This window comes from Oryx dammah, unplaced genomic scaffold (assembly GCF_014754425.2).
Source record: "Oryx dammah isolate SB20612 unplaced genomic scaffold, SCBI_Odam_1.1 HiC_scaffold_11210, whole genome shotgun sequence".
Taxonomy (NCBI): Eukaryota; Metazoa; Chordata; class Mammalia; order Artiodactyla; family Bovidae; genus Oryx; species Oryx dammah.
In genome coordinates this window covers 7513767-7524210 of record NW_024080603.1, presented here as the reverse complement: position 1 = coordinate 7524210, position 10444 = coordinate 7513767, and the positions used below count along the sequence as shown (strand labels likewise).

At 44.7% G+C, this 10444-nt stretch overlaps 1 protein-coding gene across 2 annotated transcripts in view; it reads left to right on the top strand.

Annotated features, from left to right (window-relative positions):
- Nucleotides 1-1114: 1114 nt before the first annotated feature.
- LOC120861001 (band 4.1-like protein 4A) overlaps nucleotides 1115-10444 on the top strand; it is a 289057-nt gene continuing 279727 nt past the window's right edge. For both annotated transcript variants that reach the window (XM_040236708.1, XM_040236707.1), the window contains exons 1-2: nucleotides 1115-1390; nucleotides 1771-2179. In XM_040236708.1, coding sequence (XP_040092642.1) covers nucleotides 2081-2179 — 99 coding nt within the window. In that variant the 5' untranslated portion in view covers nucleotides 1115-1390; nucleotides 1771-2080. The remainder of the gene's footprint in view (nucleotides 1391-1770; nucleotides 2180-10444) is intronic.

The window sequence follows — 10444 nt, the reverse complement described above, 5'->3', positions numbered from 1 at the left end:
ATAGTATATGACAGAAAAGCTCCCACAAGACAATACACTAAAATCTAGTGTATTGGGAGCTATAAAATCAGCTCATGGGAGGCAGAACTGTGTCAGTGTGATCCAAGGCTGGACACACAATTTGGTTAGAAACTCAAACTCAAACTGGACAGTGAGCTTGAAAGAAAAAAACAGGGCTTGATTCTTAGCTTTAGGTTAAGTTCACACCAAATATAGTGGATTTATTGCTCTTTGGGGGTTGTGCTAATTCATGTTTACAGAGGCTTTCTACAGAAGGTTCTTTGTAGCAAATCACTATGGGAGGAAATTCCTTCCAAAGTTGCATTGTGTATTTCCATTTTACTGTGCTGCGGATGCCAGGTTTTTTTTTTTTTTCTTCTACTAGTAACGTCCTAGGTTTTAAGTAAATTGTTCACACTTGGGCTCCGTACCTTAAAAGTGGTAGAGGAGAGAACTCAAAACTGACGCCCAAACTCTCACTCTTTCTAATACTCAGTATAAAGTAGAGAAGCTTTCTGGCAGGCCTGCCGTCAACCATGCCCCGAGCTCTCCCTAGTGTTTCCTCTAACTTTCACTCGCATTAACTCACTTCTGGTTCCCAGCTGGAGAGCGCAGATTGCACCTGCTCAGAAGGCCAGCGGGAGCCCCGTCTCCCCCGCAGCTCAGCCTTGGTTGCTTGTGCACGGACAGGAGTGCCCACCAGGGGGCACTGCAGCCTCGGAGCTGTGGTGCCTGCCCGTCCTGGACAGAGCCAGTGGCGCGGAGGGCGTGGGACTGGGAGCGTCGAGCGCCCGGGTCCGCGCGGAGCCGCGCCCTGCCGCTTCCTAGAGCACGCCTCACATCTCCCCGGGAAACCGATACAGCGAAGAGAGCCCGGGCCCGGGGCCGCGAGGCGGACCGCTCCCGCGCCGCGCCGTTCCCGTGCGGACCTTCCAGCACCTCGCCATTTGACCATCTCTGCTCCGCCCTCCATCCCCAGCCGAGACCCCGCCCCAGAAGGGGCGCCCCCGTCGCGGCCACCGGGTCCCGGCTCGGCTCCCGGGCCTTTCGCAGGCACCCAGGCCCGGCCCAGCTGCACCTGGGCCGCTCCCGCCCGGGGCGCCACCCCTCGCAGCGCCGAGATAACTTTCGCGGGAGCCGCCGCGGCCTGGCGCGCCCCGGGGCACACCCCGCTCGCCCGCCGGCCGCCTTCCCAGCCGGGCCGCCGGCTCCTCCGCTCCCCGGTCTCCCGACCGCCCGCTTCTCTGAATCTCCCGGAGGAGCAGCACTCCGCCGCCCGGGCAGGGGGCTCGCGGAGGGAGAGCTTCAAGTTGGCCACGCGTGATGAACTCGGGGATCCCCAGACGGGAGCTGTGCCCCGCGACGAACTGACCTCCACTCGTCGGTCGCGGTAAGGAGCCCGAAACCCTTTTCGGATCCTCTTGCGGCTTCTCGGTGCTGGTGGGCTGGGCGGGCGGCGGTCGTGGACTGAGGGACGACCCTCGCCATGGTGGTGGGGGCACCCCCGACACAAAGGAACAGCCGAGTGCTCCCGGGCCGGCGAACCGAACCGGGGGCTGCGGGGTGGGGTCGGAGCTGCAAACGCGCGCCCTCTGGGGACCCCGGAGGCGGGGGGCAGGCCGGTGCGCTGCTTCTGCGCTCCGGCGGGCGTAGGTGGAGGGGGTCGCAGGGCTTCTGGGGGCTTCCAAGTCCGAGGAGGGCCCGGAGCTCTCGAGCCTTTCTTTTCCTGCCCCTTGACCTCCCTTGACAGGCGACTTTTCTCGCCCGCAGGGCCGCGGGAGGGGCCGCGGCGCCCCCGCCTTCGGAGGAGCCGCAGCCGCAGGATGCGCGGGGACTCGCCGCCGCCCTCCGCGCCCAGTTCCGCCGGCGCTTCCCCGGCCGCTCCCGGGCGCTGACGCTTTCCCGGGCTTCCCCGCCCTCCTTACCTTCCGTCCGCGCCGCCCCGGACCCCGCCGGCGACTGGTGCTCTCGGCCTCGCCGCGGCGCGGGCAGTCCGTGCACGCCTCGCGCTTGAGGGCAGGGGGCGGCTCAGCGGCTGGGTCGCAGCTTTCTCCGCTGGCCGAGGCCCGCCACAGGCGACATGGGCTGTTTCTGCGCGGTTCCGGAAGAATTCTATTGCGAAGTTTTGCTTCTGAATGAATCCAAGTTAACTCTCACAACCCAGCAACAGGGCATCAAGGTAGGCGCGGGTCGGCGGCGTGTGCCGGGGGAGGCGGTGCGCGGCCGGGAGAGCCAGGGGGCCCGCGGCTTTGTCCCAGCGCCGACACCCGGGCGGGGCGGGCGGCGGGGCGTCTCCGCACGGTGGGAAGGCGCGGAGCTAACCCCCGCGCTCAGGTGCGGGGCGGCCGTGTCAGGCCGAGTTAACTTTGAGTCCTTCATAAAGGAGAGTAAGTTTGACGTCTGGCAGGATCGTCCGTGCAGCAGCTCTCAATGGCAATCTACCGTCCTGAAACTGAGACCCCAAACTCTTCCCTACCTCGTTCTCCTCCCAAAGCAGCTGAGGCCCGCAGAGCTCCCAGAGAGGCGCAGAAATGAATATACCGGCGATCCTCGGCTTTGTTGAGCGACTATTTTTCCCTTGATAGGATTACTGGGAAAGGAAAATAGCTCACTCGTTGAAACACATTTATTAGGTGGTTGTGATTGTGTCGCCTGTGTTTGTGGTTGGGTAATGTTACGTTTGGCCGGAAAATAATTTCCTTTTCCGAAAGCAACCTGGTTTTAGCCCCATGTTTAAGTAAACATCTCTCCAAACTAGGTAATAACTTTGTGCCTCTTAGTAGGTCATTAAAATGCAATTACCTCTATTAACCTGAAGAACCCAAACAAAAAGGATATGGGAGCTTGCAGACATCCACTTCCTTAATTTTGATGGGCTCGTGTTTACGGTTGACAACCTGAAGGACGCGCCTGCGCGCTGGTTTTTGTCTCGCAACAAGGTAGCTACCTAGAGATGATCGCAGTCCCGAGGGTTTTGTTGTTTTTTCTTTCTCCTTCAGTTTAAAATCGCTTCGGCATTTTAGATACCTTAGCTGCTGAGTCTGAGGAGGGGAAATCGTCCTTGCCCCGCCTCTCTCTCGTACAGCAGGCCGTCTGAAAAATACAGTTAAGGCTGCCAATTGTGTTGTCCTTGTCTTGTCACCGCAGAATTTAATCCTAATGGCGTAGACTCTGGGCATTTCCTTGTGTGAATTAGTTTTTAACATAGCTTAATACGCACTAGAGTAACTGTTCTCCGTCAAAAGTTTCAGCTTTGTATTATTCTTGGTGTACAGAATTCTGATTTTACAGCTTTTTTTTTTTTGTCAGAGAAAGGTAAAAATGATCAGTTAAAGACACAAAATAAAGTGAATCCTTTAGCAAATTGTTTTGAATATTGTTTGCCCTGTGATTGTAATAAGCAAAAGTCAATCAGATTCTCAGTGTTTCCTTTTAAGGTCAATAAAAGACTTTGGGCAAGTATTCATTGTATACTTTTAGCTCTTTATGTTCTAACTCCCATTCCCCACCCCACCAACATGAAATCAGGGAAAGAACTTACAAGATGATGTAACATTCTTTGGTGTACTGTGCAAATAAAATAGGCAACACTCACAAAAACATCATACATTTTTGATAACACATAGATTCTCTTTGGCTTTGAAACAATTAAGAGAAAGATAACTCATTATCTGATACTAAAACAACAAAGCAATCTTTCTGAAGTCTAAAGTCATCTGGTATGTGAGCTTCCTGTTTTATCATGAAAGCCCTATTCCTGTCAGCTGTGGAGCTTGTACATTATTCTGTCAAGAGAGCAGCCAAGACTTGGGATCAAATGGAATAATATTGTCAAAGAAACATGAATCAAAAATCCTGATCCATAATTACTTTCTATAACCTGATGGTGCTTATCTTGTTTTACAAATAGGTGGAAAATTGGTGAGTGATTCAAAGGCATTCACAACTTTATAATGCTGTTATTTTGGATATATGCCATTTAACTAAACAATAATTTAGGCATGCTTTTGTTCAAAGTAATCATTTTGCAGCAGGCATGCCCTCTTTCAGTGTCATGAAGCACGCCACAGTTATTTTGATGGCCATATGTATAACACAGATGTCTGCTGAAGTTAACCACATTCTCTGTAGCTACTATGCTACCATAAAAATGCATGTGTTAAGCACCTATCTGCTTGTGCCCGCATGCTCAGCTGCTCAGTTGTATCTGAGTCTTTGCAACCCTGTGGACTGTAGCCCACCAGGCTCCTCTGTCCATTGGATTCTCCAGGCAAGAATACTGGCGTGGTTTGCCATTTCCTTCTCCAATCTGCTAATGGTATGTACTAAATTAAACACACACATATATATGCTTACAAATGGTGTAATGTATGAACAGCATCTTACATGATATTCAAACACTGAATGAATATTATGTTTGTGCATATTATTGTTTTGTACATACTTGGCATTTTCTTTAACTCCTACTTTAGTTTGTAAATGAAATAGTAAACAATTACTATAAAGTCAATAGCCAATAACTACTTTTACAGTGTTTTCCTTCCAGGATAGTACTCTTGATAATTTTGATTATCACTAATTAAAGTTAGCTAAGCATATGACATTTTCACCTGAAATTGAAATACAATTTTTTTCAAAAGTATTTTCTAATACTTATTTTGAGATGACCCTTTTTCACATTCTATCTTAGATGAAGACATCTAATCTTCTGTTAAAATTACATATTTTAACCCTTAATGGGAGAAATTTTACTGATTCCTAAACAGTTACTTAATAATTTTCTTGCATTACCATTATAATAATGCATTATAAATTAAAAAGATTAGTTGAAGTAAATTTAAGTAGAAGGATAGAAATAAGCTTTGTAAAACATTTTTTTCCCCTCTGTACTATTTTGAAAAACACTGTGGATTTGTTTAAACACCAAGTTACTCATTGAAAAGTTAGTTATAAAGTGATTTTTTTCTGCAACTCCGATCAAAGTTTTTCATTGACTTTAGGCAAAAAAATCCACATATTTGTTCCCATAGGAAGCATCTCAGCCTGAGGACAGTAGTTACACATCTTATATGTTCAGATTCAAGTGAAAGTGAAGTTGCTCAGTCCTGTCTGACTCTGCAACCCCATGGACTGTAGCCTACCAGGCTCCTCCATCCATGGGATTTTCCAGGCAAGAGTCCTGGAGGGGGGTGCCATTTCCTTCTTCAGGGGATATTCCCGACCCAGGGATCAAACCCAGGTCTCCTGCATTGCAGGCAGACGATTTACCATCTGAGCCACCAAGGAAGCCCCTTGTTAAGATGAGTAGCATTTAAATGGAAAATAGTTTTCTGTTTCAAAAATAATTAGAAGAAAAATCATGTATGGAATTTTGAAAATAACCTTTTTTAAAACTAAAGCATAAAACTTTCATAAAAAAAATAATTAGAAGAATAAAACCCGGTGTGATATTCATACTAATAAGATATAGCTGTTTGCCTTCTTAACTTATTTTAGAGGTAACCTTACCTTGTCAAACAGAAAGTCTTTTGCATGCAGATTGTAGTTTGAACCTTATCCAAGATTTAAAAACCCAAGTTTATATAAACTGAATGCTATTGGTTGTGTGTCGAGCCACACAATAGCTTTTAGCTGTTTGTTCTCCGCTGCTATCTCTGTTGTTTATTTTAGTAGGAATTTCTGCTGTGGTTGGTCTCAGTTTTTTGAGCAGTGTTTGTTCAGGAAAACGTTTGTTTTGTCCTTTGTAGTTTTCTGTGCTGGGTGAGGTAGAAATCTTTCTTTTTGTTCTCTTGGAAAGCAAAACTTGAATGTGACTCAGACTACTTTTATTACTTGTCATTTGATTAGCAAAAGATTTTTAGGGAAAAAAAAATCACGAGGTTTTATGATTTAGTTCACAAAATTGCTGCTGCAAATGTGAACTAGATCAGTATTTTCATTTCAGCAAGATTTTAGTCCTCTGAGTAGTAATGTAATAAACACTGAGGTGCTTGTTTCTCCCTCAGTGTATTTGACTAAATTAATGAAACCAATGTGACAGTAAGATGGAATTTCCTTTAACTTAAAAAAAAAAAGCTTTATTGAGATATACCATCCAATTCACACAGTTAAACCCATCCATTAACTTTTAAATGAAGTTACTTTCTAAATCATCCTGAGGTTCCTGAAGGAATATTATAAATGAGTTTTGATACTTTGATCAGAAACTTCCTAATAAATTAGAAAAGCAGAACTTGGGGACTTGAATTACATGCATCTCTCTTACCAACAATTGTTTGTTATACTCCATTTAGATTGGTAAATAAAACATCTAAGAAGACTGAGAAAAAGGGAAAAGCAGTAGTTTTTTGCAAATTGTATTATGTTCACATATAGGTATATCTTTTAATACCAATGACATAAGGCACACAGGGACCTTCTAAACATAGGTTGAAGCAAGTAATCGTACCCCAGCATTTCTGGGGTATAAGCATTTCTGGGGTAATAAAAGATTGACTATGGGTCTTGACTGGTTAGTAAGTTACATGTGACTGGGATAGTACACCTTTTTCACACTGCGTCTAGGTTTCTAAACCTCAAACATGATATCTGTGTCGTAACTGTTTTAAGATGAACTGCTATGTAAATGCTCCCTCAAAAATTTAAAAAAAAAAGATTGAAAGTATTTTTTCCAGCTTTATTGAGGTATAATTGACAAATGAAATTGCAACATGTTTAAGGAGTACAACTTGATGATATAATACCTATACATATTGTGAAAGGCTTCCCACATCTCATCAATGTTAACACACGCACATCTCACACCTTTCTTTCTTACTGAAAACACTTGAGATCTACTACTGTCTTAGCAAATTTCAGTTATATACTATAGCCTTATCCCCTATAGATACCATGTTATACCTTTAGATCTTTAGACTTAACTGCCCCCTCAATTTTACAAGACGTTTTCCTTGAAAAAAAAAAAAAAAGATAAAAAATGCCATTTATTATCCATGGTTTTAAAGTGATTTAAAAGCAATTTAATGGGGAAAGCATTGTTTGTTACCTTTAGCAGATAATGACTAGCTATCCTTTTCTAGGGGCTTACAATTTTCTTGGTTGATGCTGGATCACAGTTTTTGCTGCCCCGTTAATATAATTATCCTTGAATTCTATAATATTAAGCTTAAGCTAACTTTAAGTTAGTTTAATTTCCAGTAGTCAGTATAGATGTGAGAGGTGGACTATAGAGAAAGCTGAGTGCCGAAGAATTGATGCTTTTGAACTGTGGTGTTGGAGAAGACTCTTGAGAGTCCCTTGGACTGCAAGAAAATCCAACCTGTCCATCCTAAAGGAGATCCTGGGTGTTCATTGGAAGGATTGATGTTGAAGCTGAAACTCCAATACTTTGGCCACGCGATGCGAAGAGCTGACTCGTTTGAAAAGAGCCTGATGCTGGGAAAGATTGAAGGCAGGAGGAGAAGGGGATGACAGAGGGTGAGATAGTAGGAGGGCATCACCGACTCAATGGACATGAGTTTGAGTAAACTCCAGGAGTTGGTGATGGACAGGGAGGCCTGGCGTGTTGCAGTCTATGGGGTCACAAAGGGTCGGACACGACTGAGCGACTGAACTGAACTTTGAACTAAATTTAAACTAACACACAGTTTTTGTTATTTTTGAGCATGGGTGATATCTTAATCTATTCAGGCTGCTATAACAAAATACTACAGACTGGGTGGCTTATAAACTAGAGAAATATATTTCTCATAGTTCTAGAGGCTGGAGGTCTGAGATCAGGGGTTCCAGCATGGTTGAGTGAGGGCCCTCTTCCAGGTTGAAAACTTGTTGTGTCTTCATGTGGCAGAAGGGGCTAGGGAGCTCAGTTGGCCTTTTCTTTTTTTTTTTTTAAGGTACTAATTCCAAAGGCCACACCTCCTAAAGACCATCACTTTGGGGCTTAAGTTTCCAACATGAATTTCAGGAGGACCCAAACATTTAGACCATAGCAGATGGTGATAAAATTAAATCTAAGTTGCAGGGTCAGAAGTTCAGAATCGACTTGCCATTAGATGTATTGACAGTGGTTGGTTATTTTTATTATAAAATGAGACGGGAAACTCATCTTTTGTTCAGTGGTTCATGTCAGGTTGTATCTTTGTGGGGGTAGATAGTTCTTTGTTGTGGAATGCTGTCTGCTCCATTGTAGGATAATTAGCTGTAATTGTAGCTTCTACCCAGGAGATGCCAGTCACACCGCTTGCCTAAGTTGTAACAAGGGAAAATACCCCCAGATGTTGCCAAATGTCTCCTGATAGGTGAAATCACCCTCAGGTGAAAACCACTGCCATGGAGGGTAGCAGCTTCCCTTTTTCTTCTGAATTTGGTACCCAACCTTCCACACTGTATGCAGACTAACTTTCAGATGCCTTCTTTTTTCTCTTTTGAAAGAGTTATATGCCTCATAGGTTAGTGAAAACAATCTAAAATCTGTATCTTTAACTTGCTTAATATTCTTAGACTAGCAGGCAGTATACTGGATTGATGAAAAGCATGGACGAGATTTACATATTGGTTCCACTGATTACTTATTAGATGTGAGGCCTTCAGAAAGTTACTTTTCTTCTCTGAATCTCAATTTCCCCATCTGTAAAATGGAAACAAAATAATACCCACTTCATGAATTCATGGTGCCTTCCATGTGGTAAACACTCAGAAATTGTTGGTCTAGATTCTTCCTCCTTCTTTCCTTGTCCTCTTCTCCTTCTTTGCGTGCTTCCTTCCTGTTTGCATATAAAGTCCAACCATCATTGTTTGAGTTAACATTCTACCTGACCTAGACCTTCAGCAGTTCTGTGTACCCAAGTGACTTGCTCTGTGGGTAGAACTTGCTCAGTCTTCCAAACATACCTGACTTTCTTGCACCTTATGCTTGGGATTGCTGCTGAGTGGTACCCTTTTGCCTTTCCTTAGCCATATACTCATCTGAACTCATCCTTTAAGACTTAAACTGAGCGTCCCATCTGTTAGAAAGCCTTTCAGGCAGTTTGCCCTGGCAAAGCTAAGTGCTTGTCTGTGCCTTGCACACATCCTGTTATAGCACTTATCACGCTGCAGACATTATATCTAGATGCCTCTCTCTCCCACAGAAGCCCGAGAGCCCTCACCTGTGGTCCCCAGCAGCTAGAGCTGTACACGCGTAACAGATGCATATTCACTGTAATTTGAATAGAAGAATGAATGGAGTATTACTACTGGAACAGGCCGAAGAGGCCACGTTGAAAATCTTCTGGATAATGAGATTCCTTTCCCATTTTATTTTTACTTGAAAAGATCCTAGAATAAAGTGAATCTTACTGTGAGAAATCCTGTTGCCAAGGTACTCTCATTTTCACACTGATAGTGGGTAGAAAGTGAGATGGTGCAGTGAACTGAGCGCATGCAGAACGCTGAAGATCTAGCTGAGGAAGAGCTATTTCAGAAAACGTGAGCTACACCGTTTTTGTGTTACAGAAGTAACTGCTGAATCTTTCCTCTCTTTTAACAGTGTAGCTTTCCCCTTACAGCTTAAGAGTCTTTTGGAAGAAAGGCCTGTTTCAAGATGGGATAACAGATCCTCACACTTTAGTTGCTTTTCTTCCCTTGTCTCTGATTCTTTAAACCACTGGACAGCACTGTCAGTTGGTTTCATAGTGTGGGTTTACACAATTGGGGACCATTGGTATAATTTTTTAATCTTGCTGTACTGCCAATTTTACTGGTAAAGCTGCATAAACCTCATCTGACACTACTCTGAGGCATAATGGAAAAGACAGGGTCAAGGTTAAATACTGGGTTTTTATGACAAATGATAAGTTTTTCGTTCTGATGCACAATGGATTTTTCTGCAGACCTGTTATAAACAGGACAGGTCAGATGTCAGATTTGCCATAACCCTTCAGCTTCCCTGGGAGCTTCCCTGGTGGCTCAGGTGGTAAAGTGTCTGCCTGCAATGCAGGAGACCTGGGTTCGATCCCTGGGTTGCAAAGATCCCTTAGAGAAGGGAATGGCAACCCACTTCAGTATTCTTGCCTGGAAAATCCCATGGACAGAGGAGCCTGGCGGACTACAGTCTCTAGGGTCGCCAAGAGTCGGACATGACTGAGCAACCAAGCGTGCACGCACTCCACCTTCTCTGGGATTGACTTCTTTGGCTGAGCTTTGTCTCTGATATTTTAGCCACATGTAAAGCTCGTCCTTAATGCTCCAGTCAGCCTGCTTCGGGTGGTAAGAGTAGCTGCCATTTGCTCCTGTGTCACAAGATTTGTTTCTACGTCTCATATATTAAATTTAACCAGGCCCCTCTTATCACTTGTTTGGATCTAGACTAGGTGGGTTAAGGTCAGGGACCAGCCAGTTTAGTTTGTGACTCAAAGCCTGTAACCATAGTTTGGAAAGTCTGTAGCATTCTCAAAAATGTGGATTG